The 15,447-nt window shown below is 35.2% G+C and overlaps 1 protein-coding gene across 2 annotated transcripts in view; it reads left to right on the forward strand.

Annotated features, from left to right (window-relative positions):
* Window positions 1–15,447, forward strand: part of Gycalpha99B (guanylate cyclase 1 soluble subunit alpha 2) — a 424,202-nt gene that overhangs the window by 81,329 nt on the left and 327,426 nt on the right. For both annotated transcript variants that reach the window (XM_035359312.2, XM_085809001.1), the window contains exon 3: window positions 10,535–10,605. In XM_035359312.2, coding sequence (XP_035215203.1) covers window positions 10,535–10,605 — 71 coding nt within the window. The remainder of the gene's footprint in view (window positions 1–10,534; window positions 10,606–15,447) is intronic.

The raw sequence follows: 15,447 nt of genomic DNA on the forward strand, positions 1-15,447 counted from the left end.
ACTGACGAGCTTTCCGAGAAAAGTAAGAATACAGCGCCAAATCCATTTAACATGAGTAAATGGCTCCATAATTTGGCGAGATATCGCCAAGCGGATAACGGTTTTGGCGACTATGTTTTGCCGCCGAATCAGGCGAAACCCGGAAACACTTACTTACCGTTTGGCGGCATTTTTGTCTGATCCCTGTATTACCGTAATAGATATTGTATATGAATAAATGTAATTGGTCTCTATATTAGCTGTAACCATAATTCGACCTTCATATTGCCTTCCAGTATAATTTCGAGAAGCAGAAAGTACTAGAAATATCTCGGCGGCCGGGTGAAAAATATACGAGGCCCGAGAGAGCATCTGCTTTCAATTGCTGTTAACTCGGAATACTGAGATATCTCCGGGTAGCTTTCCCTTTAGTTACGCTTTGCATTTCGTTGCGCTTAACTATGATACTATTTTGAAACATAACTATTGACTGTACTCTGTAATATTGTGAAGAGTTGTACGACTATTTTTGTGGAAAGTTCCAGATCTCTGAAGTGTTTATTTTGATAAAAAAAGATTTTATCAACCTATCATCAGAGCTGTGTGAACTTAATCGATTGCGAACACGTAACGCACGCGACAGTAGGCAATATAAATATTATACCGAACATAAAAAGCATTGCAGGGAAACACGTTGCATCGGAAATGCCAGAGAATTGTTGCTTTTAAAAATTGTGATTGTTAAGTCATTGATTTATGAATTCGAAATATTATTTGACCAGAGGATATACTACGATCGACGTGATATTTTCAAATTAAAGGATCAGAACTAATACGTACATGAGCAAAATTATCATTATCCATTGTATGGGAGAACAGAATTATAAAACATGAGTTGTGTTTATAATTAACAATGGTCCATAACGATTAGATTTTCTTTACAAAGGATCGACCAGAAGCGATTTTTACTCATACAAGGTGTAACAAAAGAAAAAGTCCAATAAATCATTGTACTTACAGAATCAGTTCTCCGTGACATTATCACCTTCAAAGTAGTCCCCTTTAGCATTCACACATTTCTGTATTCGGTATTGCCATTGCTGGTAACAGTTTTGGAACGAAGATTTTGGAAGGCCCTTCAGGAGATTCTCCGTTTTTGCATGAACCTCTTCAACTGAGGTAAAATGGCTTGCCTTTAAGCAAATTTAACTTTGGAAAATAAAAGAAAATAAAGAAAAGTTGCATAGAGCCAAATCAGGTGTGTAAGGAGGATTCCCCATCACAGTAATGTTTTTGCTGGTCAGAAACCGTGTGAGCGGGTGCATTGTCCTGGTGCAATAGCCATCCATCACTCCACAACTTTGACCTAATTTTTTCACGAAGTCATTTTAGTACTTCAGTGTAGTAGTGTTGTTTAACAATCTGACTACTGAGAACCCATTCAATCATTACAATTCTATTAATGTCGAAGAAGACAATTAACATTGCCTAAATTTTGATTTTGACATGCGTGCTTTGTCCCTCCCCCCCCTTAAAACCGCTTATGCGATTCAAACACACGTGCATCAGAAAAAGTTGCATCTGCATAAGCCTCAGTTAACATTTGAAATGTTTCTGTGGCTGATTTCTGAAGTTTCACAAGAAACTCGATGTTGATTTGCTGTTCGGTTTTTACATTAGAAATTTTTGTCGGCAGTACCCAGTTGCACATGTTCACTCAGTGACGCAATTCTTCCAAGTGGTGTGATCGGTTAAGTCAAACCTGGCCGCATGGATAGAAGAGGTGTGTGGGATGAAGTCATCAAAACAGTTGTTGCCATCTCCACTTATTTGTTCAAGCTAGACAGTCTCGTTTTTTTTGTGGCACACCTAGTATCTCGTTGCTATTCAGCCAGTTTCATGTCTTAACATGGAATTGAGGAATTTCAAGTGCTGGTCACATAAGATTTTTTTATTTTAGCATATGCAATGTAAAATAACATTGCTGTAAACTTGCGTTACTTAATATAATACGTAAACAGTGGTTCAACTTAGCAAAATTTCAGACATCAAATTTAAGCAATTTTTTCGATTTATTAACGCTATACTCATTTATCTAAAAACATTACTTTAATATAATGTCTCTTATGGCCGTTTTCTTTTACGATATTGAAGAAAACTAAATTCAAATTGTTATTCCTTTATATAACAAGTAATCAATTTTATTTGAAAATGAATGAAACACTACTTTAAAGTAACTCTAAATAATTTCTTAGACTGCGTTTTAAATATACAAATTAAAACAAAACAAAACAAAACAAAGAAAAGATAACATTTTTAAATAGCAATGGTTTAATATAGAATTATTGCAAAAGATCAAATTTTCTGTATTTTATCATATGCTCATTAATCAAAGAATAAAAAACGCCAAGGTTAAAATAAGCTCTAATTCGGAAAATGAAATTACTTTGGGCGCAAAATTAAGAATTAGCGTTAAATATAAAACAAAAATAACTATAGATTACTCATGCGTCAATATCAAATTTTATCCTTACGCATAATATGAGGCAAAGAATTGAAATACGAAATAAAAATCGCCGCGTCATCTTAGAATTAGAAAAAGTCCAACTTTGTGTAAAAAACCTGTATTAGAAGAATATCGTATAAAAATTTAATACAAGGGCTCACAACTAATGAGGAATTCCCTCAAGAAGGAACTTTGCTCAGGGGGACTTATTCGATTGCAAATTAAATTTGTATGCATCTTTATGGCTAATAAAACAAACATTTTCAGTTTTGTCTGACTGACCAGCCGAACAACTTTTCCTTTCTTTTGTTATTTGTCATCAAGAGAAGAGCTGGTCCACTGGGTAATGAAAATTATTGGTGGTTGAAATTTTATTAGATTTTTTAGTATGAAAATTGGTTCCAATGCTTATAATTCGCTGAATGATAAACAATGTAATTCTTTGCTAAAAAAAGAGAAAAGGCGAAAGAAACAAATATGCAGATATCAATGTTGCAATTTTTAGAGAACAAAATATGAATTAAGATACTTGAATTTATTAATCGTGGCTTATTGACTGGAAAAGTTTTTATAGCCAATTAACAGCTTTATATGCATTTATTTCCTTGATTAGTCTGGTATCAAACAGATCGTGTAAGGTATTGCTCTATGATAATAATAGAAAAATTATCTAATTATATTAATGAATCTGAAATGAGCGTTCTTCTATCTTGTACATTAATTCCGAGTTCTTACTGCATTTATTTCTCCATACTAAATCTAGACTAGCTGAAATGAAAATTATCATTAGAAATATAAAATATTAATATTACTCGTATGTAATTTAAAAATTTGGGATGAATTAAACATCGTGAAAAATAATGAGATTTTTAATGCAGTATAATGAATCTGAATGCACATTTTGTAGCCCAAAATCGCCGGACACCTTGGATTTTAGACTTTTTTCAGATTTCTAGTGAAATGTTTGACGAATTATACTGTCACTGCTGTCTGCCTAAATAGCAAATTTCAACTCACATTTTTCAGTGAAAATTTAATCATTAGCGCATTTAGGAGAGCAACACAAAACGATTACGAAAAAAAATATTTTCGATGACCCTGAGCATAAAAACTAGGATTTGATCCGTTAAGTTTCATAAATTATATGCAGGTCGAAAGGTTTATATACATTTTCCTAGAAATAACCTTAAATTTTCTAACGACGAGAAAGATTTCTTTTAAAAATTCCAATTTTTTTTCTCACAGAGTCTTTGCTTTTAGCATGCAGAGATTTCAACCAGATTTAAGGAAACTTGCATAAAACGTGTCAGCGCTCAAGGGAAACATTAAACTGAAACGTGAAATCAAAACGGGGAATATTTAACGAGATATGAGTATTTAGAGAAAATAAATTTTAACTGCGCATGCGAGAAATATTTTAACTTCTTAATTTCATACTTTGGTAGCCACATATTTAAGGCAAGTTATTTAAAAACTGCAGGTGAATATCATGCAAATTCAGAAAGATGTCGACAATACAATGAGCTATATTGCAGCTACTTAGCAATTCTAGATGGAAGATAAGGGACTTTCCACAAATTGTCATTAATTTGTAGGAGGCTCCTTTTCTGTAAATGAACCGATTTAGTATTATGTAAGTCAGGTAACCTAACCTCATCAATGGTAACTGCTTTCATTTGAAGTGTTTTCCTTTAGAGCATTGTCACATTTTTTTAAAATAAAAAATAGGTAAATAATTTGCTAATAAAATTAATCAGGTAATTAATCAATTAAATCAGGTCAGTTATTTTTCAAAAGTAACAAAAACATTTTATACACAGTGAGATTTTAGTGATTAACATGTCCATATTGTTTAAAAAAATAGAAAATGTCAAAGGCAAACAAAAATCTTTAAATGATAATATCTTGAATGCGAAGCTGAAAAGTAGCGCTAAATAAATATTAAAGTCAAAAGCTTTAAGCCCAAATTACTCCGTAAGGTCGGATATCAGCTTTTCTTATGTTGGATATGTAACCTGAAGTGTGGAAGCATTTAAAAAAACGATCAGCAGATAGCTACATGTGAAAGCTCTTTGTTAGTCTAATACCATACAACACTGCCTAAGCAAGGGAATGCAACGCCATTTACCTTTTTAGTTTAAATGATGAATTTTACCTCAGATCCCATTGTACGACTACGGGCTGCAGATACGTCTCAACATCGTACCATGCTCGAAACGCAACCAAATGCAGTAACGGAGAGTCAGAACTGGAGATAGTTTGAAAATCAAAACGTGATTCACCTTAGAGGAAGTAGGAAATGCAATAAACATAAAAAAGCTTTGGTAGCCGCGCCCCACCGTTGGCCCGAGTGGACCGCTGAATACTGGTAGTTCGACCCGCGTTGGAGCCCAGGTGAACAGACTGGATGCATAGTTGGCTTACCTCTATGTTAACATGAATACGAAAGAGTTTCCCCGTATAAAGTCCTTCATGAAGCTTAAAGCAGAAAAACCTCGTGCGATTTTCCACACTCAAATAACCTGGCTTAACGTTTGGTTATGGTTATGCGCCACTGACCAGGCTTCTGACCTTAGGTAAAACCGAACGGTATGATGAATGATTAGTGGAAAAAACAACAAGCAGCCACCACAACAGGGTACTGGCTGAAAGATCAAACGCCATTAATTGCTCTTTATCAGGAATGTTACAGAAAAGTAGTACATCTTACATAAATTGCTACATATGACAATAAGCAAAACGTTTCAATTCATGATATTATAGTACAATAATATAGTGCATTTAGTGTTAAGATACATGAATACGTTATTTAATGGTATTCCATAGTATAATACCTTAATATTATGAAATAGAGCTATGATAAAGTACTAATAACACTGTAAGGTAGATATAACTAAATGCGAAATATTTTTAAAAACGGTGCCTTAATGTAGTACTGCAAGTGACACATTACATTTATGTTATTTTTCATAGTAACTGAAGTAATGCAAGGTATTTTATAACACATAAATAGTTATTTAAGAATGATGTTAATGGAAGATATATGAGTGAACCACAATACGGCAATACAGTGTGTTAGGTGATTACATTAGTTGCTTTAAACAGTGCCCAACTTACTCTATAAGTACGTTACATTACTCATAAATCAAATTTTCTTAATGTGAATCATCACAAAAGGGAAAACTTATTTCTTATGAAACCCGATAAGTAACGTTATGCAGAACATTACAGCCAATACAGCGTTACATTAAATGATTCAGTGAAACAGTAATACTATATGTATATGTGATAATAATTGAACAATATACTTGACTCAGGAATTCAATAACAATATGCAATAAATTAATGAATGATGAAATCAATACATAAAGTGATCCTGATAAAAAAAAAAAAAAAAAAAAAAAAAAGATACTCAAAGTAAATTTCTAGTGATTCGGTGCATTTTATAAAACCTTACATAATAAATTGATTAATGCGTACATTTTAAATACATTTTATGATACATTATGTAAAAAGTAGAGCATAGCATTCAGTAACAAATACATAAATAACCAATCATTGGTACACTGGTCTAAATACGCTAATAGGCAATTTGAATTTATTCAAGAATGCATTAGTACTCTATTTACAAATATTGCAAAGTAGAAGAAATACTGGCAATGCATACGAATATAAAAAGGGGGAAAATGGGCATTTAAATATGAAAAAAAAGCATGAAAGTTGTAGAGTCCAGCAGATGAACTTCTGTATGAAAACTGGAAACTACACAAGAGAAAGGTTAAAGTACCCTTAATTCAATCTTTGAAAATTTACAAGGCGTCAACTCGACGCTAACAAACTTCGTTTCTGCTTGAGCGGTAACTGAAAAATCAAGTAACGAAACTGCAATTTGAAGATATTAACAAATGATAGAACTAACCTACAGGGCTCAGGAAGATCCCGTAACTTAAATAACCTTCGAAACTTGTGGCAGCAAATAAATGCAATTAAGCCACTTGAATCAGCAATAAACAAAGGAATCTATGGCAGAAGTGGCGGCTGGAAAGTCTCTCTTTTCTACTACCGAAACTTGGCTTTTAAATACTTCCTGCAAAGTAGAAATTTGCATTCCTTCACGCGCGCTACAAAATTTAACTATTCTGGCACTGACAATTAGGGGAATGAAAGCTTATAGAAAAGTTTTTAAAATTAAACTTTAACTTGTTAGTTAAAATAAATATAAATCCCTATAGATAAGAACAAGGAAACTGCAAGTTAAAAAAAATAGTAAGAAGAAGAGTTAACATTGCTTTTAATTTTATAGTAATTATTCATGAAAGAAGCACACATTTCGATATAATTAAAGAGCTAAACAGTGAGTTTTTCATACAAACTTACACTGAAGTGACAAAAGTCATGGGATACCTCCTAATATTTTGTCGGTCCTCCTTTTGCCCGGCGAAGTGCAGCAACTCTACGTGGCATGGACTCAACAAGTCGTTGGAGGTCCCCTGCAGGAATATTGAGCCATGCTGCCTCTATAGACGTCCATAATTGTCTAAGCGTTGACGGTGCAGGGTTTTGGGCACGAACTGACCTCTCGATGATGTCCCATAAATGTTCGACGAGATTCATGTCGGGCGATCTAGGTGGTCAGATCATTCGCTGGAATTGTCCAGAATGTTCTTCTAACCAATCGCGAACAATTGTGGCCCGGTGACATGGCGCATTGTCATCCATAAAAATCCCATCGTTGTTTGAGTATGTGAATTCCATGAATGGCTGTAAGTGATCTTCAAGTAGCTGAAGGTATCCATTTCCAGTCAATGATCGGTTCAGTTGCACCAGAAGACCGAGTCCATGCCATGTTAAAACAGCCCAGACCATTATGGAACCACCACCAGCTTGAACAGTGCCTTATTGACAACTTGGGTCCATGGCTTCGTGGGGTCTGCGCCACACTCGAACCCTACCATCAGCTCCTACCAACTGAAATCGTGACTCATATGACCAAGCCACGGTTTTCCAATCGTTTAGGGACCAACCGATATGCTCACGAGCCCCCGAGAGTCGCTGCAGGCGATGTCGTGCTGTCAGTAAAGGCACTCGAGTCGGTCTTCTGCTGGCATAGCCCAAGGAAGACAAATTTCGCCGCACTGTCCTATCGGACACGTCCCTCGTACGTCGCACATTGATTTCTGCGGTTATTTGACGCAGTGTTGCTTGTCTGTGAACATTGACAACTCTACGCAGACGTCGCTGGTCTCGGTCGTTAGGAGCAGGTGGTCGGCCACTGCGCTGTCCATGCTGGGATGTTATGCCTGAAATTAGATACTCTCGACACACTCTTGACACTGTGGATCTCGGAATGTTGAATTCCCTAACGATATTCGAAATGGAATGACCCATGAGTCTAGCTCCAACTACCATTCCGCGTTTAAAGTCTGTTAATTCTCGTCGTGCGGCCATAATCACGTCAAAGCCTCTTCACATGAATAACTTGAACACAAATGAAAGCCCTGCCAAAGCACTTCGCATTTATACATTTTCTACGCGATACTACTGCCATCTGTATATTTGCATATTGCTATCCCATGACTTTTGTCACTTTAGTGTATATTAATGAGATACGAAAAATCGTCATTGCAATTTAAATAAATACAAAACAGTTTATAAAAAGTATACTAGTGAAATATAATATTATATTATTAACAACAGAAAGAGAAATTCAACAAAACTTACTAATTGAAATTTGATTCAGAGGAAGAAAATCAATTTAAGTTGTAACACATTTTTATATAGTTACTAAGTTTATTTAATGCTTCTCTTGATTCCAATAACTGGCTAAACCAATTTACCCAGTATTGTTCTGAAGATTGTCGTAAGTGAAATTTTTGGTATGTACGTTTAACATTTGGTAGTTAAGCAAATGTAGTCCCATTGTCCAAAATTACTGATATTCAGCATAAACTGAGTAAGAAGATTGGGATGCGGCTCACTAGCGGTTGAGTAGTAAAATCGTTGAACACTGGTAATTCAACCTGGATTCTATTCTTGGCTAACGAGTTAGTTGGATGGACGTTTCCGTGGTTATTTACATAATTAATATGGACACGAACCAGTTACCATAAGAACGTCCTACACGAAGGCATCTCTTTCCTTTGGGCAGATAAGCCTTGTGTGCTTTGCCATAGTCAAATAAACCATTCAACCAACATTTGGATGCTCTAATATATCGGGAAGAGCTTTTACTACTCTTCGACTGGCTAGAGTAGAATTTAACTCTACACAGTTTTGAATTTATTTACATTATTATTCTACACATTTTGAACTCTTGGATTGGCTAGAGCAGAATTTACACATTGAACACATTTTTTAATTTATTCGTTCTTGCAAAAATGAAAGATTGCAGTAGTAGGGTACTAGAGCTATTTAACTTGTCAGAGAGAATAATTATCCTGTCTTTCTTATCTCTGAGTGCCAATCACGGTCGACTAAGAGTTTTGAAACACCGTAATTCTTAAGATGATTCTTCTGGCTTCCTTCTGCTTATTAAATTGGTATTTGGTTTGGCCTCAGAATAATTGCTGATGGCACTATGTAGGCATAGTGACATACTAATGGCATGCCTATGTGTCGATAAAATGTTGCATCCCGTGTTGCAGGGATTAGTTTCGTATTGACTGATTTTCGATATTACCGTAATTGCATTATTTTTAATGCCTATTGATATAATGTTTTTGTCAATCTTTCCCTTTTTTCGGCTTGTTCAAAATATTAAGAGCACAGTCCTCTGTTGCATCAAAAGCTGCTTTACAATTGACACATCTAAAGAAGAAACCATAGACAGCTAAACATGTTTTTAGCACAAACTGTTAAACATTTTCTCTTTCATTTTACGATGCAGAAAAAATATTTCATTGCTAGTTCTTTTTTTGGAGGGGGGGGGGTGAATCTTCCTTAGGTACCTGATGGCTATCATCAGGTATCTAAGACGGTTAAAGTTTCATTAATATATATTTTTGGTCACTGTATTCTAATATTATTTTTATTACCATGAGGTAATTTTTATAATTTTGGTTTGTATACAATGATTCATAAATATATACAGCAACTACTATAATGAATACGTACTTATATAACTTGTAATAAATATATAGGAAAACCGTGGCGAAAGTTACAGAATTAACGTTAAAGTAATTTAAACGTTTTTAAGTGTGTATATGAATAAGTTAAAAAATTGTGCAGTGTAATCAATTTAACTACACTTTTAGATTTTCTCTGTTGGTTTATTTCAGTAATGCACGCAGATGCATTCCTGCGTATTCAGAACTCCGTCGCGGTATCAGTTTATCAAGAATTAAAGCCGATTTTGCTCTTATATGCGCCATTGTCTGAATAATTCTCTAATGTATTCCGCACTTTAATATATTACGAATACTCTCCTTTGTACCCGTAGGATATCTATCTACCACCAATAAACGTTCATTTACTTAATCACAGAATAAACATTCGTAAAACGAGCAAAATCTCCCGCCATATCATTATATAAACTAATGTAGTATAGTAAAGAAGGGGAATTGTTTGCTTAGGGTATGAATTACTCCCCTTTAAACTTTGTTTGCGGAATGAATTATACGCAACACAGGACAATCTTTTTATTTCCTCTAGCAGTAAATAAAGTTGCATTTTCACCTTCAGGTTATAAAGACAGAAGCCTGAGAATTATTTGAAGCATTAAAGACGACATTATTATGCCCGAATTGAATAAATAGCTCTTTTATCTTATTCCAATTTCAACTTAACTACGGAACAAAAAAAAAAAAAAAAAAAAAAAAAAAAAAAAAAGGAAAATCTTTGTCATACTTAAACTTTGCATTGCTTTTCTCCAAATTTTCCATAAGTTTTCCCTATCGCAGCCTGTCAAATTATGAAAGTTCATAGCAATGTACTTAAGGTAGAGGAAAAAGCAAATTCTTCACTAATCTAAATTTTATTTTGCTAGAAGTTTTATGTTGTTTTTTTATCTAAATCAAGTGCAGCTAACTTATTGTGTGTTTTCTTTTTAAGGCAAACCTACTTTGGATAAGCTTAAAAAAGATATTGCTCAGCAAAGACCCTGCACTTTGGGCAGCTGTGAAGTAAGATATTCCATTATATATTCTTTTACACAACATTAAACATTCCTAATTTTTTATTTTACATGAAAAGGCACATTAACAATACCCTTCTGTCAGGAGTTTGACCAGAGTTATGGAAGAAATATGTCAATTTAAAAGTATTAGATGCATTAGAAGAGCTAAATTGTACCCTAAGAATGGACAAAATTTCTTTACCATATGATGCATTATAATTGAAAAGTGTTTATGCAGTTAAAGAGGTAACATGGCGCGGTTATCTCTTCATAAGAGACAAGCATTCTCAATATATGTTTATTCTATATTACCTTAAACATAAGCAATCACAAACGAGAACAACTGAGGAAAATCAAAGAAATGCATGAAAGATAGTTAGTGATAAAATATGTAAACAATTTGAAAGCGAGAATTTATAAAACTCATTCTGGAAAAATATATCTCTGCAGATAATCCATATTAGTTCTTAGTATCTTTGAAGAGTAATTTGTTTTGAATTGCAGAACACACCTCGATATTACAAAACCTCGATATTGCAAAACCTCGATATTGCAAAAATTAGAAATCAAAGTTTAAGGCAGCGGAATTTCAGATGAATCGCTTAGAATATTCTATTAGTATGATCTTGGAAAAGGCCGCCCAGACGGTATAGTGGTTAAGGGAGCTTGATTGAGAAACCGAAGGGCCCGGGTTAGAATCCCGGAGAAGGCATCCATGTAAAATTGTCTGTTTCTTCATAAGAGGTAACGTTGGCCGTCTATTAGGTGCCTTCATTAAGAGTAGGGAAGTGCACGAGATTAGAAAAAATTAATTTAGGAAAAAAAAAATTCCCTGCTTCATTTTTATTAAATCTACTCCAAGATAAGCGTTTTAGCATGGTGATTTCAAAAAATTTCATCCTTTAAATGTATTGCCCAATTATTCGCCTTTATCATGTGTACTTCACTTCAGGAACATTACAGTTGTATCACTCGTCTTAGTAAATGCTTTATCGAAATACTTTGCTATTACGTTGTAGAGTTGCGCGCCTCCAACCTGCACGCAACAAAGTGGTGACTGCTGAAACTGGGAATTAGACAGAGTCTTGAGAATGGTTTAAGTCCCTTTTTATTCAACTTTAGAAATTACAAATGCGTGCTCTTGACGCTCACAAACTACGCCGACCCGGCGGTAAAATAAAAATAAGAAACTAAAAGAGATACTAACAAGTCACTAACTACGAGGCTCTCTAAACGTAACTAACCTTACCGCGTTTTACAATACCGCTGATACTTCAGCAAACTCTGAATATTACGTTGAAAGATTAAATATTTGCCGAGGCAAGCACACAGGCCGAAACGCGCGGTTCTTCAATTTCTAACTAGCCACCTCCACACTCGTGAAGCAAGAAAGCACACTTCGAACTCGTTTCCTTTCTAATTAACTCAGAATACTTCCGCTGATAAATTTGAATCCTTGCGCGTTCTACTAAAATTTACATACTCTGGCATTGGCAATTCCAGGGGAAAGTAAGGCTTGACAGGAAAGATAGTTTAAACTTAAAATAAATGTTAGTTAAAATAAATTAAACCCTACAACGTTTAGAAATCAAAGTTTAAGGCAGCGGAATTTCAGATGAATCGCTTAGAATATTCTATTAGTATGATCTTGGAAAAGGCCGCCCAGACGGATAGTGGTTAAGGAAGCTTGATTGAGAAATCGAAGGGCCCGGGTTAGAATCCCGGAGAAGGCGTCCATGTAAAATTGTCTGTTTCTTCAAAGAGGTAACGTTGGCCGCCTATTAGGTGCCTTCATTAACAGCAGGGAAGTGCGATTGGAAAAAATTAATTTAGGAAAAAAATTCCCTGCTTCTTTTTTATTAAAACTACTCCAAGATAAGCGTTTTAGCATGGTGATTTTAAAAAATTTCATCCTTTAAATGTATTGCCCAATTATTCGCCTTTATCATGTGTACTTCACTTCAGGAACATTACAGTTGTATCACTCGTTTTAGTAAATGCTTTATCGAAATACTTTGCTATTACGTTTAAAACTGAAGTCATATTTAAAAATAGAGAAGTGTTCAATAAATGTAAATGTCTGTCTCCTCATTTTTTAAGGTAATGTTTAGATAATGATAGTGAATGATATGTGTAAATATTCCAGCCTTATCTACCATTAAGTATTATTTTTTAAATGGATATTGTTGAATGATGGCAATTCATGAGGAGTCTCCCTAAAGCAGGCTCATTGCAAGATAATATTGATATCCTTTAAAACTTGATTCCTTCTGGATGGATTCCGCTTAAAGATTTCCTCAGGAGATCCCATTTTAACAAGGGTATCAAAACTCTGCGAGAGAGAGAGATCCAGTTTATATATGTCCTCCGTTTCTTCTTTGCTTGGCTTCTGCTCTCTGCTTTTACTCCTTGGGTTTTCCGTTTCGGAGGTTGGGGTTCAAAGTGAGATGCTGTTATATCTAGTTTCTCGTTGAGAGAAAACTTCGTATGCGTTAGTCCGGCATGAAGATACGTAAGACTGGAAAAAGAGAGTCCTAGTAGTTGAGCACCAATGTACTTTTCCGTTGCTTCAGACTGAAATGAATGGCACTCATCTGCTCTGCTGGTATCAGCTGGCTGGTTAGACTGCCTGATATCAACTGGCTGGTTTATAGGCCCGTTTAGAACTGGCTCAAAATTCTACGTCGCTCTCCTAGACTCCGTAGAAGCTGGAGCAAAAAGGATCGAATCTTTCATTTTTTTCAATATAACTATTTCTAATCCTCAAAGTTCAAATGAAACTATTATTTCTTCTTCAAAGAACATATGAGTGCCAATAAAGACAAACGTACATAACGATTCCTTGTTATCAACAACAGAAGAGACGCTTTGCAAAAAAAGGTCTCCATTTCGTACTTTAACCATTAGACACAAATATATATATGTATAATCTTTGTGTTGGTGAATCAAAGAATATCAAACGACTGCACTCTGGGTATATCATTTTTTTAGTACCGTTTCTGCACACCTAGGCTTGGGCTAATCGACGTAAGTGTCTTAGAGTACAAAATATTAAAAAGGCTGTCGCGACTTAGTTTGAGAGACCTACCTATTTTTCTTGTCAGAATAGGAAATTATCACTGAGCAGTCCTAACAGAATGGCCGCGCTGCTAGGTGGATAAAGATGCGCATAGAAGGTCAGTTGAAGGATACGAAACACGTGAGCCTGATCTGCGCCCGGCTACTTACATTGTCCACCTAACTGCATTTGCCAGCGTTTGGACCATTCCACGTGCATGTTGCTTTGTGGAAGGTCACGACAGCGATAATTGCAACAACAGCAAACTGTGGCCCAATTGCAAAGGGAAGCATACAGCATTCTCTATGCCAAAAACGGAGGTCAGAAACGTTGGTGCAGAGACGCAGTCAAGAAAACACTTACCGAATGAATGCAAAATAAGTTAAATCAATAGGCACTCAGACTAAACTAAAAATATCAACAAAAATTGCAAGAATATACTTTAGAGAAACCCACAGGCAAAACACAAATTCTAAGTGAAATAAAGATCCCAAATGATCCCAATCCGTTAATGAGAAAACGCAAATTCAAAACCTCTCAGAAATTCAAGTGTGAGCTATGAAAGTCTTATTCTTAGATATATCAAGAAGAGACACTGAGCATCCCAAAACATCTACATCTAGATCAAACCAAAAACCTGCACCAAAAGAACAAACTCATTCATAATAACCACTCTCAAAATTATCTAACGTAGTTGGCCCTTAATTAAATTAACCGACGAATACCAACAGGCACGTTCAATATGGCCGAACGCAGTTAGCTTTAAACGACGAAGTAGCCTGAAGGCGAACACGCACCACTAAGGACTTCTAAGCTCTTAAGTAAGCGAAACTTTCCTGAAACCTTCTACTGAAGTAAGCGAAACTTTCCTTTAATTACTCTTTCTACCTCATTTACATGTAACGCGATACTAAAAACTTATTCTGGTAGGGAATAGTAGGTGGGAAACGGAGTACAGCATGTTTAAAAATTAAAATAACTTTTATAAACTTAAAATAACCTCTACACAGCTTTATATAATATGCCAAAAATTCATAGCTAAAATTGTACATAACTTGGTTTTTATAATTGAAGAAACACAAAAGGACACACAGTGATCCACAGTGAAGATCATAGTGTAGATCGTAGTGCTTACACCCCATATGAAGGCAGAGGGATAAACATGAGCGAAGAAAATAAACATTTGATTCAACTGGTCATTATAGCCAGATAAACAGCATTTTCATGTGCTCACACTGTTAACATTTGAACTTTGTACGCTGATAGAATACCTCTATATTCTTTGATGCTAGTGTGGAAGCGGATTCTTTATTCCGTTTCATTTCCAAGATTGGAGTTCGTACGATGCGAAGCTGGTGCACACATTTTAGTTTCAAGATATTCAGTATTTTCAAATTTTCACTGGGCTTTCAGACTTTTCAAAATTTCTGCCCAAGTTGGCCAATAATGCTTTTTTACGGGTATTTTCAGATGACGAGATCTGTAATAGACTGTCTATGATAAATTCGAAGTATTTAAGCTGCTACATACATTTGATGGACTATAAGAATTTGATTCTAGGATTACATTTAACACGCCTTTTCGCACAAGCAATAGTGCTTGGGTTTTTCCACCATATATTTCAAAGCCGTACTGATAAAGTAACGGGTGGCCATAATTAAACTGACAATGCTCACAGTGTTCTGTAGCGCGATCTATTTGCGGGAATGACGCCACATTTTGTAGGAAGATTAAACAAGACGGGGGACGAAGGATTCCGCGAAAAAAAATTAGTTCCAAAAGTCACCGCTA

Source organism: Stegodyphus dumicola, chromosome X2 (assembly GCF_044657685.1).
Source record: "Stegodyphus dumicola isolate Sdum_Otavi_A_Nest chromosome X2, ASM4465768v1".
Taxonomy (NCBI): domain Eukaryota; kingdom Metazoa; phylum Arthropoda; class Arachnida; order Araneae; family Eresidae; genus Stegodyphus; species Stegodyphus dumicola.